The following is a 21529-nucleotide window of genomic DNA, read 5'->3' on the forward strand; positions in this document are numbered from 1 at the left end:
ACTTCGATGTTTTTTGTGTAATAAAATACATACGTACACATACAGCTGATCTTACTGAGTAAAGAGGAAAAGAATTATTCTTTAAAAAACCCAAACAAACATCACAACCAAAAAAACCCAAACCATCAGGACACAACAACAGGAATCAAATGCGAGAAGCCCCTCAAATTCAAAGATAAATGCATTTTCGTTTTGCTATATTTAGCAACAGAAACAAACTGTTAGCAAATATATTTCTTAGGAGTGCTAGGTGGATGGGTTAGGTGATGTGAGCCTTTTTATAAATGTATGGAATCCTGAGACAGTCTCTTAAACAAAATCATATCTCTTTCTAGTGGAGAAGAAAACAAAGTTACCGTAAATGATCTCAGGCCAGCAACTGATTACCATGCAAAGTGAGTATCTCCTTCTCTATACATTAAATTCAGTGGAAATGTTTTAAAAGTTTCATTGTGTATTTGCGTAAATCTTCAGAGATTCTTTACTAAATCTCACCCTTCTTTGAGTCACAAATGAACATTTTTGGCTTAGCTAACCACTCAGTCCATTTTGGAAAACAGGAGATTGTTGCACCCTCATCCAACATCCATGCTCTTTATTTCTCATGTCATGCCAGAACAGTGACATTTTTCTGTTCTTTGAGCCAGGCACAAGTGCTGCTTGCTTTCTCTGTTTCCCAGAAGCAGCAGAGGGACATACTTGCATAGGAACATACTCACTGCTGGCCACCTGAAGGTCAGGTTATGCTGCTTTTGCTTTGCTCCAGCAGACCAGTGAATCTGACCCTGTAACACATTACTAAATATGCCCCTAGCTCAGTATAATTCTACCCTTCTAGCAGAATTTGTTGCTTCTCTATGTCCTACTGAAGAAATAGCATAGGATTGGAAAGATGTAGTTAGGTGTTCTTCCATTCTTTTTTACATATTGGAGGGTTGTCTTATTTCTTGGTTTAAAAAAAATAGTACGAATACAGCAGTTTATAAATACATAACAATGTGAAGGCAGAAATGAAGGCCACCTTAAAAGTATTGCCTTTTCAAGAAATAATTCAAGTGGAGAGTGCAACTTTAGAAGTGGCTGAATGTGCAGCATATGAGGGATTTGCCTCATGGTCTGCTGCCTTCATGGCATGCAGCACAGGTTCAGGAGAAGGATAAGTTGACTCAAAGCTCTTCATATACAAGTGTTTCCCTGTGGTTTTGTTTCTATTTTTAGTAGAGTTTATGCACTTTACCCAACGATACTTAAGATGAAAATGCATGGAGCATAATGTTCAGAACCTAGGGATTTTTTTTGCTATGTAAGTCCTTTTTTATCAGGCTAAATTCAAATTCTTGCTTGCTTAATTCTGGTCATTATAGAGAATGCATGGGAATAGATGACTTAGCCATCTAAGCCCTTCCTGAACTAGGAGTTAAACAGAATTCTGCCAGTGTGAACGCTGCCCAGAATCAGTGAAGACCAGAAAGACTGACCTATGAAGATAACTGACAAATTACATATTTACAATTGTATGCAAGCACGAAAAACTTTGTGTGCAACGTTAGTCACTGTTCAAATGTCTGTCTCCCTCTGTTCATGAAATCTACAAAGCCAAATTTCCTGTGACTTGCTGTTCATGCAACAAGAACATATAAGGGCTTCTGCATCTTCATAAGCAGGCAACCCAGGTCTTACACCAGTGATCAGAGGAAAGGTTTTTTGGGAGTTTTGTTTTTTTCTTTCAAAGGAACAGATGAATCGGAAGAAAGCAATGTGCAGGTTCACCCAAGATGGAGACAAGGCATAGCTACACAGCTGAGGGGGGTGGGAGGGAAAGTGCAAGGGGAGGCCGGATAATAATCCTGTATTTAATTTTGGAGAAAAGCTATTAGAAAAACCATTTCTCTTTGAGACAGAAGCAAGAGTTTACTCTTCTAAAGTACACGGAGTGTTAATTCATATCCTTCCTAAAGGAAAGGACAGGGTGAAGAGGCTCAGCAAGGTCTTGAAGGAGCGCAGAAGGTACTCTGAAAATATATCAACAGCTTCATTGTGCTCATCTGACGAAAGCACTTGCAGAAGAAGGATTATTCATAATATCAATTAATATGTCTACAACAGATAATGAGCCTGCAAGACGTTACCATTATTTCCTAACCGAAGTACAGCAAGTAACAGACATTCTTCAAATGTAATTGTGAGACTAAAGCTGACAGATAGTGATTATGTACATCCAAAGTAAAGGACTCTTTTCTTTTGCATTACTTCTATTGACCAAGATGCTTCCACCAGTTATTTATTTGTAAGAGTGACATTTTAATAATGAGATAGCAAGGCAGTAACTTAATTCTGAATACTCAGTTTTCTTTGGAAACTGCATGTTCAGATTTTGAAGCAAAATGTTACTGGCTGTTTTCCACTTTAGGGTCCAAGTAGAATGCAGCTGTGTAAAGGGGAGCCCTTCAGAAGCAGAGAGTTTTACCACAACAAGTTGTGAACCTGATACTCCAAATCTGCCCAGGATAACTAATCGGACCAAAAATTCTCTTACTCTGCAGTGGAAGGTAAGAATTGTTTTAAAACCTTTAAAATAAATATTTTAAACTCTTCAGTATTGTTTCAGATTTGTCAATAAAATGCCAGTTCATTGAAATGGAAAATTTTTGTCAAACATACTAGTTTCAGTCACAGTTCCATGTCTGAACAGCACAGTATGTGTACTGGGTTAAATGTGGACTTCAGTAAAAAGAGAGATTCCCAGAAAAGTAAGGAACCTTTGTAGATAAAGTTACTGAGCTCTAATGAGAGCCACTGGTTTGAGTTCCAGTCCCACACTGTACTGTGGAACCAATTCCATTCTCTGTACTGAACATCACCTTATTTGTGCAAAGCAAATGAAGTGGTCTGGAAAGACTGTGATTTAAGCAGACTTGTAATCTAGCTGTTCAGAAAAATTCTGTAGCATTTTACACTGCTGCCAGAGTATTTTTCCAAGGTCTAAATTACAAAACAGAACCAAAAACGTGATACAGCATTCATTGGATGGAAACCAAACTAGGACTGTCTTGGCAAGTGAAACACTTGTATAAGGGGAGCATCATTTGCCCTTCACTGGCCTTGTCATGATTTGACCCATATGTGCATTTTTTCCTTCAGTGGTCTTGTAACCACTTAGAGCTCTAATTTTCTTCTTTTCCTGTTGCAGGCATCTTGTGATAATGGTTCTAAAATCCACAGTTACCTGTTAGAATGGGATGAAGTAAGCAAGTTATTCTACTTTATTTTTAATTTTTAATTTTGTGTTTTTTTAAAAAGTAGCTATATGTGACTCTGCACATCAAGTTATATGAAAATTATGACTTCTGTCTAGAGGCATGTAAGAAATACATAATTTCGGAAGGAAAAACACATGGTTATTGCCCAAATTTTTTCTTGGGGAATATAAAATAATAGGAAATTCCGTATTACATTATTCTGCCACTCTTAATAGTGGCTTTTTCACCTGTAGTCCAATACTCTCTCAAGAGCTGACACTGAAAGATCATTTTCCTGTAAGTCTGTCTTCTGTACAAAGGGGGTGGATCTGCTATGCCCCTGCAAGCATCTTCCAGTCCCTACCTGGACAGCTATCCTGAGATGGCAGAGCTGCAGAAGCTTAATGTCTTTTTCCTTCCAACCCTGTGGAGCTGGGAAATGGAAAGGAAGGAAAAATATAGAGTATATAATTCAATATATATACAAAGTTATATATACTACTGCCTCACTATATGGGAGATTCTTGAGTTATGTTTCATTTCAAAGGATGAGTTTACTTCATGTTCATGTGTTACTTTAATTGATGGACACATATATAATAGGGTGAATAATGTGATTAATTTAATTCCTTTTTAGGGAAAAGGAAATGGAGAGTTTTGCCAGTGTTACTATGGTCAACAGAAGCAGTATAGGATTACCAAACTATCACCAGCAATGGGGTACACCTTTAGGCTAGCAGCCAAAAATGACATGGGAATGAGGTAAATACTACTATTATATACATAAATATGGAATGCATATGCATGCATGTGTGTGCTTGTTTAGGAAAAACATATGATGCCATTTAAAGAAACAAGTCTTTTGTACAACTGGAGTGAAATGGAATATAGAATAATTCAGTTGGAAAGGACCTACAATGATCATCTAGTCTATCTGCATAGTTAATTCACAGTACGTGATTGGATTATTCAGTTTGCACATTACCTGTGTACTATGAACTGCTTGACCCTGCTTGAGCAGGGGAGGTTGGACAAGATGACCTGCAGAGTCCCTTCCAGCCTCAGCTGTTCTGCGATTCCCAGCATAATGCATTTTGCCCGGGCATGGTATGGCAACATACTACAACCACTACATATGTGCATACTTACCATATAAATGCTACAAATCTCAGCCACTCTTAGAAGCAGGTAGTGCAGCTACTGCCAGACTTTGCTTCATTTCCTGAAGAGCCTGCTCAGGCATTTGTACACAGTGCCCCTAGAATGGGGAGCACGAGCATGGCACAGACAACCTGGCTGCTCTCAAGTGAAATCAGCTCAGGCTGTGCTGGTTTTTAGCTTCAGTCTTTGTAGACCTACGCTGACCACTGAAGTTGCTACCTTGGACATGTTTTCTACTGTTTGTACTTGTAATAGAATTTTTGGCTAAGCACTACATTATAGAGACTCACACATTCAGTGCAATTGTCGCCTTTGTGTCTGATGTAATATGCACTTCTACTAAAATTCAGAGGATCATGCTAAAAGAAAAGTGACTTGGCCAAAGGGCCAGAATTGAATAGTTTAAATGCTGCAGTGCTTGTGCTGCTGCTGTGCTGACCAGAGGGTACCTTCTACCATGCTCTCTGTTGCTGTTGGTTCCAGGGAGGTTTGACATGGTTTGACATCTAAGGTAGTTCCTGAAGCTGGTGTAGCAATTTTCCAGGCCTTATCAGCCCTCCTTAAATTTAGAATTTTAGTGATGACAGTATAGAGAGGTGTCACTAACTCTGCTGGAGCAGGAACTAAGTCTGGCAGAACCCCTGCTGCAACCTGTGGGTATATCTGTATTGTGCTCTTTGCCATGTCCTGTTACTTGAGTATGTCCCTTTATCAGAGGTGTCTGTGAGTCTCCTGTTACCCTGGGAAATGGACAGAATATGATATTACCATATCACTGAATTCTTTTGAAATTCTAGAGCTTATTAGGAATGCTTAGGATATGTGATTCTTTCTTCTAATTGCTACTTTTCAGAAGCTCAAGAGCACCAAACTTTGTTTTGAATTTTTGAATGAATGACATCTGACTTCAGTAAAGCATATAAGTAAGAGCTGAAAAAAAAATCCAAATTACTGGTTTCTGAAGTTATGCTTGCACTACTGGGTGCGTTAGTTCTTGGGAATGCGTCTTGGTCTTCAGGCAAAGCGAATAAACCTGGCTAATAGTTACACTACCAGGGCTCATCATCTCTAGAGCAGACTGCCGGTGTCCACACTGCCTAATAGCACTTGGACCTGGAGGTCCTATGTGGCATAAAAATAGGGCTTCTCTAGCCCTCAGACTAAAATTGCTATTTTGCATTTGATGTTTTAATTCATTTTAATTCAGTGTTTGAAATACTATGAGCGTTGTGCTGCAGCTCACCAGAGTGGAGTTTTTATAGCATGAAATAGAGGATGTGTGTTGAGTGTCCTTCAGCTGGCACAAGGACGTGCTTGAGGGAACAATGCCTGCTTGGACAGTGTTGAAGGACAGCCTAAAGAACAGGGAGCCAGACCTGGAGTTGTAATTCAGGTGGGGCAGAAGAAATCATCTGCAGACTATTAAGTATGTAAAAACTACAGCTGGCTCAGGAGATCTGAGGCGTGTATTGGGAGGCTTTGGAGAGTACTCAGAGAATGCATTGCGTATGGTGCCCGTTCCTATGTCTTTCCTTAGGCATCTGCTTTAGGCCGCTGTCAGAGGACACTATCGCGGGCTAGAATCACTTTCGGTGTGCTCCCGCACAGTCTTTATTATGTTACTGCCTTCTGGATGATGCTTCTGGAATTAATTCTTCTCTGAGTTGCTCCTGGACTTTGTCTTGATGAGATTTAGGTGGAACTGTTCAGAAAAATAAAGACAGGGAGTGAGCTGGCTGTTAAGCAGGGTCCAGTGCTCGGGCTCTCTTCCTGTTCCCCTTTTACGTCTGCGTGTAAATGTACCCTCTAGGATACCTGCAAGTATACAGATGCCTGCAGTGTAAGCTGCTAGAAGACACTGATCAGTTAAGTACCCTTCTTAAACTAATCACGCTGAATAGATTTTTAAATCAGTATTTCATAGCCTTGTAAAGATGCACTTTATTGTCTTTATGGTATTATTTAATTAAGAAGTCTTTTGAAATAATATTTATTAGGGTAGAGTGCTTGATTATTCCTTATGAAGAATGTTGAGAACCTTAGGCATGTGGAGACAGAATTTTGTCTAAATGATTTTACCAACAAGAACAGATATTTTAACTTTTAGTTACTCATATTTTTAAATTTAATACTAACCTCACACATGAAACAGTGGCTAAAGAAAACTGGAAAAATAAAATCCATTTAAAAGATAGATAGCATTATTGTACTTCTGAGTGAGTTAAGAGTCATTCAAATGTGGGTATCACTGGAACTCTTTTAGTTGATTTCTGTGTATTTTGGAGTGATTCAATCAGGTAAAGAGATTAAATCTTTTTAAGGTGTGGGGGTTTTTTACTTCGTATCTGCTTGTAAGGTGACTCCTTCAATAGTTTGTTGTGAATAGAGATAGGCTTAGTATTTGTCTAGCCTCTCTTCATGCTTTTTCTGGCCTACCTATATAATGCTGAAATTTTTTTTTAGTAGATATTATGTATCACACCATCTTCATTTCAGAGATTTTCTTGCTTGTGACTTTTTGCAAGAAAAAAATTACTATTCCCCCCAAATTTAAGATGTTTTCTCATTTCACTCTCTTTCACTTCTTGCATCACAATCTATGTCACAGTCTATATGTCCCCACAGACTGTATGTCTGCTTTGGGTGCTATCAACACCCTTGATAAGGTATTATTCTGTAAGATTTTTGTAATTCTTTTTTTTTCAATGCCAAAAAGACTTCAGAGCAGACCAAAATTTACAACTTGTGCATTATTATAATGTAGGTTGGGTGAGAGAAAAAGTGAAATCAAGGTATCTTTATATTGAGATTTTTCAGGAACGTCAGGTTCCGACACACGAGATATTTCACTGGTACTGTTGTTTAAGCCATACAGAGAATTCTGTTTTCAGGGCTTCCTGATGCTTGCTTAGGTAGTGCTAGCTTTTAGATTAAAATGACATCTTTGACGTTAGTTTCATGCAGTTAAAAAAACTAGACTAACTCTTAAACCTGTAAGAGTTTCTTCGGATCTGATGTAGGAGCAGCAAATCTCTAAATAAATGCCAGCTGAGAACAGGTGGGTGTTTTTAGAGTCTATCTGGATGCATGTCAGACCATATGTGCAAGCGTAGTACCTGTTTACTGACTTCTGCATCCCTCTGTTTCACAACAGGTCTTTTTATGTAACTTATTTGTATTTTCACAGACGTATCTAAGCATCAGTAGATAAGTTTAACAGTTGTGTTAGGAGATTCACTGGTGTACACCCTACTTAATTTCTTCTGCAAGAAGACTTTCATATTGGCAGCTCTTAAAGTAACTTAACATTGAATGAGGTTATTGTTCTGTTATTTTCTGAATCACTAGAGAAACTAGTACTTAACAGTATACTTAAAGCACATAATTGCTGCCTGAGAAGCAAAATTTTTTTGAGGTCTTCCTTTATATGCTTTTATGTCTTCATGTTTTCATTTTGCATAGGAAGGACACTGTGCTGTTAGTACATTATTACATATAGAGCTCTATTGTTCTAGTATAATGACTTAATATGAAAAAGCAAAACATTTTGGTTAGCAAAACATTGTAATTGTATCATGCAAAGGAATCTTTCAATTAAGAATTTGTTAACCTTGTTCAAATGTTTTGTTACTGACAGACTCATGGGCAAGTTAAGTCATCTGCATGTACCAGCTTGCAATTTCCAGTTGCACACACGTCCAAGAAAATGTCATAGCTGTGTTTAGTAAGAATTATGTTTTTCTAGATATTCATTGTTGTGTCTAGTTAGTTTACATACTGTCTGTTTTAAACAGTGGTTTTAGTGAAGAAGTCCTGTATCATACCTCAGGCACTGCCCCAACCACACCAGCAAGTCCTTTGCTGATTAGTGCTGGAGTTACTTGGTTATCCCTACAGTGGACAAAACCCTCAGGAACACCATCAGATGAAGGAATCTCGTATATATTAGAGATGGAGGATGAGAACTCAGTAAGTTTAAAATACTTATTCTCAATAAGAAAAGAGACTATAATGTGTGTGTTTGATACATCATTGTATTAAGTGTAACTAACTGATTACTTTTGATAGAACATTCTACAATGAACTGTATTTTCTGAAATTAAGCTAATGGCTTGTCATTGCTGTGACCAAGCCACATAGCTTTCTCCTTTTTATTGTGACAGTAATCATTATTGGTATTATTAAGCCCAAATCCTGCAAAGACTTTTAAATTACTTTTAACTTTGTGAATTTACGTGTGAAAGTTAAGCCTTATAAGAGCTGGAACAAAGTAATTGCATCGTGAAGTATAGTCCCTCTAGATGTCATTTCAGCCTAACTACCTTTGTTTTAAAATGATTCCTGTTCTACCCTTTGGAAGTGTTAGGTATAATTTCTGTTGACACTGTATATGTTTTTTTTTACTGTTCTTTTCTCCTCTTCTGATTGGAGAATGGTTAATTAATTTTCCCCTCTCCAAAAAAAATACCTTGTATTTGCACTTTTTACTTTGTCAGAGGAGCAGAACATTTACAGTCTGAAACAGTAATATATTTGTATGAATTATGTTACATGGTCTGGTCTACAAATACAATATTTCAAGTAATCCTGTTTACTTCTGCAGGGATATGGTTTCAAGCCAAAATATGATGGTGACGATCTTACCTACACAGTGAAGAATTTGAGGCGTAGTACAAAATATAAATTTAGGGTAAGGTTTTTTCATTTATTTGGAGGGGGGAGGGGGTTTGCACCAGAGTAGCTTGAGATTGACTCAGAAGTGGAGAGGGCCCTTTCTTAAAATTTCAGTCTCTTAAAACTATCAGCTGAAAACCTGCTTCATTAATCATCTCTGCAGAAGGAATAAGAATCTCCCTCTGCAAGGGCATTAACACAGTTGCAGATATCTTGAAATTTCATGCCATAAGTAAATATTCTTAACAGTTGGCGTTCTTTGTTTGACTTCTATGTTGCATATACATGGGTAATATTACTTAGTGTAGCTATGGGGTTCTTTGATAGACTCTAAACATGTCTGAAAGTGTTGGGGTAGGAAGTAACTTTGATCAAAAAACATTTGTCAGTGCTAGCATAGCACTGAGCCCAAGTTAGTAAATCATTCATGTTGCCATGGTGCTGAGCCCATTCTAACAAGTCTTGATGGCTGAACTTGTTAGCTCAGGGTGAAGTCTGGCTTAACAATGAGCTTTTAGGTGTGGTTAAAAGCAAAAAAAAAAGGATACTGGCTATGAAAAGGAACCCAAATAGCCATCGAGGACTACAAGAACCTTGCTAGTACATTCAGGGATGCAGTCAGGAAGGCTGAGGATCAGCTAGAACTGAAATTGGCCGAAGATGTCAAGAGCAACAAGAAAGGGTTCTTCAGATACATGAGCAGTAAGCAGAAGCACAGGGAAGACATGCATAGCCCCGTTGCTAAAGAGGACAGGGAAGCAAGTTACTGATAATGCCAATAAGGCAGAGGTTCTCAATACCTTTTTTGCCTCTGTCTTTACCAGCATAGCTGGACTCTGGATCACAGGATCAAGTAGCTATGACAAGGCATGTGTCGACCCACCAGTGGTGGAGCAAGGGCTGGGATGTGGCCTCTTGCAGGAGCTCAACCCACATCAATCTATGGGCCAGGACAGAATCCACTCCAGGATGTTAAGAGAAGTGGCTGCATTGTTGCAAGGCCACTATCTATAATATTTGAAAAGTGGTGGAGATCAGGGGATATCCCTGATGACTGGAAGATGGCAAATGTCATGCCCATCTACAAGAAGGGCCCAAAAGAGGACCCAGGGAACTACAAGCCCATTAGTCTTACTTCAGTCCCGAGGAAAGTAATGGAACAAGTCCTCCCAGAAACTATTGCAAGACAAATGAAGCAGGTGATTGGGAAAAACCAACATGGATTTACCAAAGGCAAATCATGCCTGACTAACCTGATCACCTTCTACAACAAAGGAACACTTTCACTTGGCCTGGGGCGAGCAGTGGATGTTGTTTACCTGGACCTTCAGCAAAGAATTTGACACTGTTTCCTACAGCCTTCCCCTGGACAAACTGGCAAGATACAGACTGGATGGGTGGTCTGCGAGATGAGTAGAAAACTGGCCAACAGGCCACGCTCAGAGGGTGGTGATCAATGGTTTTTACTCAGGCTGGCAGCCTGTCAGGAGTAGGATCCCCTAGGGATTGATATGGGGCCCCACGCTGTTCATCTTCACAAATGATCTAGATGATGGGTTTGTGTCACGGTTTAAAGCTGGGCCGGCTATTAAACCTGTGGCAGACACTCTCTGTTAACCCTCCCCCCCACCCAAAGGGAAAGGGAAAGGGAAAAGGGAGAGAGACTTATGGGTTGGAAAGTTAAAACAGTTTTAATAAACTATAATAATGAAAAAGAGGATAATACTAATAATAGAAATAATCAAATATATACAAATATATATACAAAACCAAGATCGAGCTCCCCCGATGTCGGCCATGTCACCACCAGCACTGCAGGGCAGGCTCCGGGAAGGCCCAGGCTGGGCCCAGCGACAGTCGAGAGCTGGATTCAGGGATGCACGGATCAGGATCGGGGGCAGCAGGAAAACGGACAGAGTCCTCCTTGGACACTGGCCAAAGGCTCAAGCCGCAGAAGCAGCCCGAAGCAGCAGAAACACCCAAACACAGCAGAAGCAGCAAGGGAAAGGCGGAAGGGGCAAGAGAGCGAGACCCTCGTGATCCCCCCGTTTTATACTGAGAATGACGTGTATGGGATGGAATACCTTCGTTGGTCAATTTTGGGTCGCCTGCCCTGTCCGCTCCTCCCTGCAGGTGCGACCCCCCTTCAGCTCTTCACTCGTAAGCAGGGAGGAATTTAGCAGTGACCTTGGTTTTTCTAAGACTAAGTACAGCAAGAGCCTTTCTGCATAACATCCCTACCGGTGCCTCAGTGATAACTACAAACTTCGAGCGTTATCAGTCCTGGAAGCAGACACTGTCTGCAAAACATGCAGTTAGTTTCAGAGAGTGCAGTTACTTAGAAGAGACTTAGCTGAAAGTAAAAATCACTGAAAGGAAAATTGACCTGGTTTAGGCTAAACCAGGACAGTTTGAAAGCACCCTCACCAAGTTTGCTGATGACACCAAACTGAGTGGTGAGGTGGACGTATCAGAAGGGAGAGCCATCTTAAAGAGAGACCTGGACAGGCTAGAAGAGTGGGCTAGCAAGAGCAGTATGAAGTTTAGCAAAGACAAGTGCAAAGCCCTGCACCTGGGTCAAAGTAACCAAGGAGCCCAGTATAGGCTAGGAGCAGCCTTGCTGAAAGGTACGTGGGGTCCTGATGGAAAAACTGACTATGAGCAGCGCAACACTGCAGCAAGGGCAGCAAATTGGATCCTGGCCTGCATGCGCAGGGGCATTACTAGCAGAGGTAAGAGATGTGATCATCCCACTGTATTCAGCTCTTGTCAGGCCACACCTGAAGTACTGTGTCAGTTCTGATCCCCACAATTCAAAAAAGACACAGACAGACTGGAGAGGGTCCAGAGGAGGGCCACGAAGATGATCAAAGGGCTGGAGAACCTGCCCTATAAGGAAAGACTAAAGGAATTAGATCTTTTCTCCCTGGAGAAGAGAAGGCTTGGGGGACCTCATCACAGTTTTCCAGTATTTAAAGGACAGCTACAAAGAGGAGGGAGGCTCTCTCTTCATGAGGAGCCACATGGAGACGAAAAGGGGCAATAGGTGCAAGTTGCACTAGGAGAGGTTTCATCTTGGCATAAGAAAGAAATTTTTCACAGTGAGAACAATCAGTCACTGGAACAACATGGTGGAGCCCATGTCCCTGAATGCTTTCAAGACACAACTGGACAGGGTGCTAGATAATCTCATCTAGGCTCCTTTTTCCCTAAAAAGTTGGACCAGATAATCTTTCAGGTTATTTCCAGCCTGGGCTGTTCTGTGTTCTAAGTCACTCTTGAACAGTTGCTTGGTTTTTGGAACAAAGCTAAAGGCATGTACCACAGTATGAAGCAAAGTCAGAATAATCTTATCTCTGTCTACAAGGGAAAAATTGTTGATAGCTGTTATCTTGCATATACCTAAAATACTATTTCATAAGGAAGAATTGGGAACTGCTGAAGAGCAGCATCTCTTTGCAATATGAAAATCAGCAGTTTAGGGGTTGGTTGGTTTGCTTTGGGTTAACACTAAAACATGTAAGTACTCCTTTTCAAATGATAGCAGATATTTTGCACTTCTGAATATGATTACTTAAGCAGAAAAGCTTATGATGTCTTACAGTACTTGTTTTTTTATGTAACAATATTTAAATAATTTTAAATGTACAGTGTATTCCAAGGACTACCAAGCTAGGACTGTTATGGCCACATAGGAACTTAGACTGAAGAACAGCTTATTACCTTGAAACTAGCTTTTGCAGGACTTGATCATAGTCTTCCTTTTGAAGTAATCCTACATGCTAATCATACATATTACTAGTAAATATATAGTTAATTAAACATCCTAAGTTTCTCATTAAAATAAAAAAATCTATGTTTATACCCTATTGTTCTTAAAAAAACAGTAAAGAGAACTCTCTGCTCACTCATTCACAGGGCATAAAGGAGAAACAAATGTTGTGTTAATCAGGTCTTTAATTTTTATTATACGGGGAAAGACTTAATTAGTAGTAATATTCCTTAAGGCTTATGAAAGAAGCTTTATAACCATTGGAATCCTTATAATACATAAATGCTAACTGCGCCTGTTTAACTTCATTTGTAAGGGCACAAAGACAACCAGATGGTTGTTAATCTTGTAAACTGTATTGGGAGACATAGTGTCTGAGAGACATATTAGCTCGCATTTCCTTTTCTCAGTCTGTGCTAACATTAGTGCTGTCATTTCAGTTCTGCTCATTTTTAACACAAATATAAAAGCAAAAAAAAACTTTTTTTAGGTTGTTCAGTTTTTTGCTAGGAACAAATGGAAATATGTAGTGTAAACCAACTGCAGACTCATCTAGAAAGTAAAGTATAGCAGCAATTTGTTTTTGTAGAGTCACAGAAGAGTCGAGGTTGGAAAGGGCTTTTGGGCATCATCTGGGTCAAACTCATGTAGAAAGCAGGGCCTCAGGTTAGGCAATTCAACCGTGTCCTAGCCCTACTGAGCTGAGACTTCAGTATTTCCAGCAAGGGAGATGTAACAACTTCTCTGGGCAGCCTGTTCTCATGGTGGTTAATTTAATATAACCAGCTAGAATTTTCCCTGACACACTTTGTGCCCACTGTCTCTTGCCCTGTCATCATAGATCCTGGTGAAGACAGTATCTTCATCTCTTCTGTGACTGCCTTTTAGGTATTGGAAGGCTGTAATTAGATCCCCCCCAATGACACTGCTTTTTTCTTAGAATATACCCAAGTTCCTCAAGCTTTCTTCCTGTGTCAGGTTCTCCAACCCTCTAATCATCATGTTGACTCTCTTCTAGTTTCCCCAGTATCTCTCTTGAACTGGGAGCACCAAAACTGGACACAATACTCCAGACATGGCCTAAAAAGTACTAAGTAAAGTGGTGTAATCACATCCTTTGTTCTGCTGGCTAAATTCTTGCTGATGCAGCCCATGAAACAATTTGCCTTTGCTACTGCCAGGATGCTTTGCTGATTGATTTGGCTTGCACTCCACCAGGATCCCAAGGTCCTTCTCAGCAGAGCTGAACAAAGACAAGCTGACTAGGCTGTCAGGCCCCAGACTGTACCGCTGCTGGGATTATTCTATCCCAGGTGCAAGACTTTACATTTACCTTTGTCAAAACATGGTTCTTGTTGATGCAATACTCCAGCCTGTCAAAGTCTGTCTGTATGGTGGCTCTTCCATCCAGCATATCTCTCTCTGCTCCTAGTTTGATGTCACATGCAAACCTGGGCAGGGTGCATTCGCTCCTGTCATCAAGATCAGTTATAAAGATATTGGACAGTATCTGACATTGTATTGATTGCTGAGGAAATCCACTAATGAGCAACTGCCAATTTGCCTTTGAACCATTAACCACTACCCTTTGAGCCTGGCATTCTGTCAGGTTCTCCACACCCATTTTGTGGTCCATCTGTCCTGTCTGTATCTTACCAGCTTGTCTACATAGATGTTGTGGGAGACCATGTCAAACTAAAATCAGGGTAGATGATGTCCACAGCTCTCCCCTCATCTATTAAGCCAGCTGTTTCATCATAGAAGGCACTCAGGTTGGTCAAACATGATTTCCCCTTGATAAATCTTATCACCTTCTTGTCCTTCATGTGCTTGTAAATAACTTCCGTGACAACCTTTGCCATAATTTCTCTTGGGGCTGAAGAGTTTATATCACCTTTGCTGTTGTGAATACAACTTACGCATATAAACACTTTTTTATCTCTGAATGTATTTCCTTAAAAGAAGGTACTGTAGTAACATGAGAGCACTGCTTAATTAATCCCAATTATTCAGGTTTTTTTAGCAGTTAGTAAAGCATCACTTTTTGCTCTTTAATTAATTACATTAAAATATTTTTACCTCAATGGGAAAGGAATCGCAGTTAAAATTTTAATACTTCCAAGTTCCTTCACTGAAAGTTTAAAAGTGGCCTGTTTGCTATATGTCTTTTTCATCATCTTTTGCTTCTGTGCTTTTATAAAGGTTTTTTCTCATGCATATATTTTGTTATCAATAAACTGCAGAACTCCAATTAAAAAGAACAGTTCTTAGACCTATCTAATTTCAGAGTATCTTAGATGGTTTTAAAAGACCAAGTTTTCAGATCCTTGACTTGAAATAAAGCGGCTTGTGCTATATTGAGCACCCACAAATTCCATTAATGTCACTGAGATTTGGATGTCCTGATTACTTTTTACAGTCAGGCAACTCTTTAAGTATCCTCAGTAGAAGCCTAACTTTATACACCAACATTTGAAATTTGGGGGATATGGAAGATTATTTGATTTGTGAAATTTAAAAAAAAATCAGCTTCACAATTACCACTAACCAGTGCATTTGTTATGTTTATAATATTTTGTATGTATTCATAGGTCATTGCCTATAACTCAGAAGGGAAAAGCAGTCCAAGTGAGACAGTAGAATACATTACTTGTCCAGACAAGCCTGGAGTACCTTCAAAACCCACAGTGAAAGGAAAAATTCACGCACAGAGTTTTAAAATAACCTGGGGTAAGATTGTTGTCCAGCTCTGTTTAGAGTATGTCCTCTATAATTTATATATATATAAATGTATTATATATATGTTTGTATATAGAAGGCCAGATTTTACTTCAGTAACAGCGCAGTCAACTGGGCCATTATGCTCCATTTTCGTGGAACTAAGAGAAAAACATTGATTCAAAATACTTAAGGTGGCAGTATAATAGTGTAATTCTGTGGGAAGAATATTATACAAATTGGAATAGGGACTGTTACTGCAGGGGACTACAATAATTAAAAAAAACAGTAGTGTTAGTTTGTGTACTGAGAGGTTTTGTTTCTCTGGCACAAAAAGTAGATGCCACAAAATTCTTTTTTTTATGAAGAGGAGATCCAAGTTCAACCTATCTCTTCGAAGTGTTTGGTTTTGATAGATAAATGTTTTTATTCACTGAGGATCTTCAGAAACTTTTTCTTAGGCTCAGATTTTTTTACCATTATGCTGTGAAATAGGAGAAGGTGAAACAGTACTCGATGGTGCAGTACTTCAGCAGAAAAAACAGGTAAAGGTTTTATTTATTGTCACAGGTAATTAAACTTCTTACCTATTTCTGTTTAATAGTGTGTTTAATTCTTTTGCATTAATAATAAGAAAGCTACTTGTAGAGTATAAGTAGTGCTCAGCAAGTCCAGTCTTGCATCTTTGCAGAGTGCTTTGCTACATCAGGGCCTGATACTTGATCTTTTACGGATTATATGTAATGTATGAAGTTATTAGAAATACCTAATTTGTAAATCAAAAACTGTCTACAATATCTATATTTAAAACCTTTAATAGTTGTTATTTTGAACAGTAATGCTCTCTTTTTTTTTTTTGTAATGAGTGATAATTAATGTGATAATTTTACTTTTCATTTGGAGTAATTTCATAGAAATTTTTTACCTTTCAACCAAAAATGTGCCATGTAATAAGTCTCATTTAATTTATCAGGTGTGATACGATATCTAACCCATGCCTAAGAGCCAACACCATTTCATCCAGCACATACATAATGTAATGTTATGGCAGCAGTACCCTTCTGTATTCAAGTATCATGCTGCCTTTGTACTTGTCGAAAATGTTGGTTTTCCACATTATTTTAATTCTGCTGTTCTCCAAGTCAGCTCTGAGAGAGCAGCAGGATTATGTGTCAAAGATAGGTCTTTAGGTTCGTATCTTGTACATGAATATTGTACCAGGGAAGACAGTGCACTCAATTTCTAGGGATGTATTAAAAATTTAAGAGATTAAGTTTTCAGTGTAGAACCCCTAACTTCTATTCTCTCCCTAAATATTTAGGTTTTTTAAATGCTGTCCTTAAATAATTTTGACATATTCTTATTTGCGAATCAGTATGATAATCTTTTCCTATCTGCAGTCCAAATTACAGGACCATTAGGATTCATATGCCTGAAACCATAATCAGGCAGCCCTCTGTGGCACTTCAGATTAACTGAAGTGTTTGCTGTGGCATCTCCCAGGTGCCTGATTCACTTGTCACTCTTCATCTGTAGACTATACCGTAGGGCTGTGAGCTGGCAGCTTCACATAGTGGAGAATTTGAGTGATTTGCAGCTGTCCTGAACTACGATGCTACGGCTAGCTGGGATGCTATCTGTCTAAATAAGCACCCATCTCCAGTCAGCTATTGATTTTGCCTTTTGTAAATTCTCCCCAAAAGCTATAAAACCATTTAATTTACCTCGCTTAGTTGGAATATTGCTGGTTTTTATAGATCCACCTAAAGACAATGGAGGAGCAGCAATAAGTACATACGTTGTGGAAATGTCTGAAGGTTTAAATGGTAAGTGTTAGGAGCATATGTTGGCATTCAGCTGTGTTCTTTTTTTCTGCGTGTGTGCGCCCGGGGGAAGAGTAAAATGTGTATTATGATAGGGAAAGTTATTGCAAGGGACTGCCACTAAAAAAATAGAGATGTTGATGCTTGTATATAACAGGGTCTTTTTCTCCAGCTTAGAAAGAAGATGCCACAAAACTGTCGAAAGAGATGCTCCGTGTTTAACTTATTAATTAGGTGTATTCTGTTTTGGAAATGAAATGACACATTTCAGACATTTTAGGACAAGAAGACAGGGCCACGTAGCTTTGTTGGGTGTGTGAGAGATGATGAAAGAAAAACTGGTGCTCCATTTGTCACTGTTAAAGAACAGTGATGTAGTTGGGATAACTGTTTCTGCTATCGGCTTTTCTGTCCTTTCATACAGAAGGGAAATTAACAATATTTCTAAACTGTACATAAGGCTACGCAGCTAAATTATTTAAAAATTGAGACCTCTTAAGTGACCCTATTACATCCAGAAACACAGTTACATTGAAAATGAAAGTTTATACTGCTCCAGTGCTGTGTCGGATCAAGACAGTGCACTGCCCCCAAATTGTAAAGGCAGCCCTGTCAGGGGTCTCATCTGTGATTTCTCTGTTACTTACGTCTGTCACTTTCCTTACTCCATCGTGTGTCCACATTAACCATAGAATCATAGAATGGTTTGGGTTGGAAGGGACCCTAAAGATCATGTAGTTCCAACCCGCCTGCCATTAAGTCACTTCTGGAATGGTTTACCCAAGCCTTTCACGCAGATTTAGTGAGCTGTGCATTACATTTGATTCCCAGTCCTCTAAATTCTGCGATGTATTGAGTTGTTGGAGATTTAATTAAAAGTCCCCAGGTTCCCTGCTTAATCTCTTAAAAAGAGAGAGAGAATGCTAAAGAGTTTCTGATTTAAGAATCTGGCTGAACAGCAAAGAATGAAATGTCATTCAGGAATACAGGAACAAGCTTTATCAATTGTAAACTGTAGTTACACTCTGCAAAGTGAATGTTGTAATTAGAAGTTTTTTCCATGGAAATTTTTGCTTTTGTATCTTTCCTGTTTATTTGTTTATGATGTTTGAATGTGCTTGCTGGCCCAGTAATAACTACTTCATTAAAAGTAAATTCCCTCTTAGTTAATGTGAATACCAAATAAGGAAGATATTTCACTTCAGCAGATCTATACAAATTTGCCTAGGAAACGACCTTTATTAAATGATTGGATCTTTTTGCAGGAAACTCAAAGCAAGCCTTAAATTTTTTTTATAAACATCAGGCACACACTTACGTAGTGAAGCTAGGATACCTGCTGTGGCTGGTACTGAAGTGTGACAAATTACGCCTTGGTTCATTGCACACTTATTCCTAACCTTTCAGGAAACAAATGGGACGCAATATACAGCGGAGCTGCCAGGGAATATGTGTGTGACCGACTAAATCCTGGCTGTTCCTATCGCTTACGTGTCTATTGCGTTGGAGAAGGAGGACAAAGCACGGTAATATGAGCTAATATTTTTATTAAATAAAATTTCTATCTCTAAGAAAATCTGGTCCAGTAGTTAATAAGGAAATATTGTACAGAAGTACCTAACAAAATAGCCATGAACAGTACCTGAAAAAAGTTCCAGTATTGATGCACGGTGTTTCAAGTTTCTGCCCATTTCTTAAAGAAATACATGTAAATATTCTTTTCTGTTACCGTATTTTGTTTAAAGTGCTCTTTCTTGTTTACAGACACAGATACTATGTCTTTTCCTGTGTGATACATTGATAGAATGTCATTTCTTAAAGCCTAACCCAAGACAGCAGTGTAAATTTAATGTTTTCCATGTGGTCAGAGGAGTACCCTGTCTGAGCAGCCACCTCAGCCCAGCAGGCGGGGGAGGCCAAAGTGTTTCCTCAGGCTTTACAGGGTTCTGCTCCGTAATCTCTTCCCATGCTGTCTCAACCACAATCAAAATGTTTAAATTGCCCTGCTTTTCAATATTCCCAAACAACTCGGTGTGCTGTACTATGCTCCTTCATATATACATACTACATACACACACACTTGGACTGTCAAGTTTGTGGTGTAGTTCAGCCTCCAGTGCTAAAATGTCATGCTGTATTCTTCTCCCTTCTTCCCAGTAGCAAGTGTAACAAAGCCAGTCCTGGCTCCCTACAGACTTCCAGTGGGGCTTCACTGTCAAGCTGATCTCCTGACAATCTTTAAGCCTTGCATTCTCAGTGTTTGCTGTTTCTTCCCCAGCCCCCCTTTACTATATTAAATTCGTATGTTCTTCCTTCACATAGAAGGCTCCTGCAAAGATAGCCTTGCCCACAGCCACCTTGTCTGAGGAATAAATCTGGACTCCATCACTGGCTCATCTGCAGTGCTTTCCCTCTTGCCGTAACTCAGCTTGCTGTTGTACAGGGGAAGGGGAAGGCAGTAGACATGTAGAATTCCCAGTCACCTAACCACAAGTGCGTGTATGTCTTTGGAGGCTTTTGCTCTGCCAAGCTCCTTCCCCACAGCCCAAACCCATTAGTTTAGAATAAACATTATTTGAGTACCAAAGAGAAGATAACTTTCAGAAAGTCCTGATGATTTCTGAAGGTGTCAGAAATCGACAGAAGAATAGTAAAGAAAGATGTAATGAAACTTTTCTATAGCTTGTCATGGACATATGCCTCCTGAGAAACATTTCTGCTTTTTAAGTAGCATCTGTTGTTCAGTGCAACAATACATTTCAAAGGAACTGAAAAGCAGCAGCGCTTCCAATCTACTCTTTCTGGAACATATGTAGAAAGCAGTTGTGATGTGAGACTCTAGGATGCATTTCTCCTGTAAATTAAAAGGCTTACCAACTTTGTATTTGTTCTGTATCACACTGAAGCTAATAACGCCACATTGTCTGTGACTCATTTCTGTCTGCATCCAGAATAGTCAATGCCATCTGCTGCGTGTTGTTATGCTGTGTATTTTTGCACAAACTTGAAATCAGAGGTGGAAGTTTGTTGCATATTAAGTATTGCTAAGCAATATTTAGTTGAAAAAAAAAAGTTGAAATCTCAGGTTTTTTTAATCTCTTCTGATTGACATTTCTGCCCACTCTTGCTTTCTGAGAGGTTCTTGCACAGAAAGTATACAACCCTTAGAGTAAGATTTTAGAAAAACTGCAGTTTGATGGAAAAGAGAAAGAGTATACATTGAACAAGTCATATTTCAAGCATCTATACTAGGTTTATACTGATACTTAACAACTGTTTTTAATTCTACCCCTTGCATGTGTACCAAAACACAAAAGCAAAACTTAATTTTGCATATGTGATTACTGTAGCATGTTTTATATAGGTATTTCAAGAAACACAAACCACATCACTTAAGCATCTTCATGTATTTGAGGATGTAGTTCAAAAAATGGAAGATCCTGTTTCTGACTCAAGTATTTTGCTTTACTTGTAGCATAATTGGTAGTGCTTGTTTTGGCCTAGATGACTTCATTAATCTCTCTTTCCTTTGCAGGCATCTGATTCTTTACTGGTGCAGACACCAGCAGTGGTTCCTGGTCCATGCCAGCCTCCAAGGCTACAGGGTAGACCAAGAGCAAGAGAAATTCAGCTGCGCTGGGGTAATTGTGTTACAACTATTAGTGACTAGGGATCCACATGTGTATGTGTTAAAATTAAATAAACTTTTCTTTCTTTCTTTCTTATTTTTAGGACCTCCTCAGGTAGACGGTGGTTCACCCATTACCTGTTATGGTCTGGAAATGATTCAAACAGAAACAGATGAACACAGAGAGGTTTACCAAGGCTCTGATGTTGAATGCACAGTAGGCAGCCTTCTTCCAGGGAGAATGTACAACTTCAGACTGCGAGCAGCTAACAAGGCTGGGGTAAGGACGCAGTCTGAAATGAAATTAGTTCCAGAGACTGCAATCACTGATAAGGATCTTCTCTTTCAAAAGAAGCATTTAACAGTAATTTTAAAATGAGGATTTCCTAATGTAGAGTCATTTGATTCATATAGCTTATTGTTGTGTGGGAACAGACAGTTAGACATCAGTTTATAATAAAGGGGGTTTTAGGTGAAGGGAAGGAAAAAATAGGTAATTATGTCTTATATCTGA

At 39.1% G+C, this 21529-nt stretch overlaps 1 protein-coding gene across 5 annotated transcripts in view; it reads left to right on the plus strand.

The window, feature by feature from the left end:
* FNDC3A (fibronectin type III domain containing 3A) overlaps positions 1-21529 on the plus strand; it is a 139427-nt gene that overhangs the window by 103782 nt on the left and 14116 nt on the right. For all 5 annotated transcript variants that reach the window (XM_068419543.1, XM_068419558.1, XM_068419549.1 and 2 more), the window contains 11 exons: positions 336-395; positions 2411-2549; positions 3191-3244; positions 3877-4001; positions 8195-8369; positions 9004-9090; positions 15438-15576; positions 17322-17390; positions 18795-18913; positions 20923-21028; positions 21120-21295. In XM_068419543.1, the coding sequence (XP_068275644.1) occupies positions 336-395; positions 2411-2549; positions 3191-3244; positions 3877-4001; positions 8195-8369; positions 9004-9090; positions 15438-15576; positions 17322-17390; positions 18795-18913; positions 20923-21028; positions 21120-21295 (1249 nt within the window). The remainder of the gene's footprint in view (positions 1-335; positions 396-2410; positions 2550-3190; positions 3245-3876; positions 4002-8194; positions 8370-9003; positions 9091-15437; positions 15577-17321; positions 17391-18794; positions 18914-20922; positions 21029-21119; positions 21296-21529) is intronic.

Source organism: Nyctibius grandis, chromosome 2 (genome assembly GCF_013368605.1).
Source record: "Nyctibius grandis isolate bNycGra1 chromosome 2, bNycGra1.pri, whole genome shotgun sequence".
Classification (NCBI taxonomy): domain Eukaryota; kingdom Metazoa; phylum Chordata; class Aves; order Nyctibiiformes; family Nyctibiidae; genus Nyctibius; species Nyctibius grandis.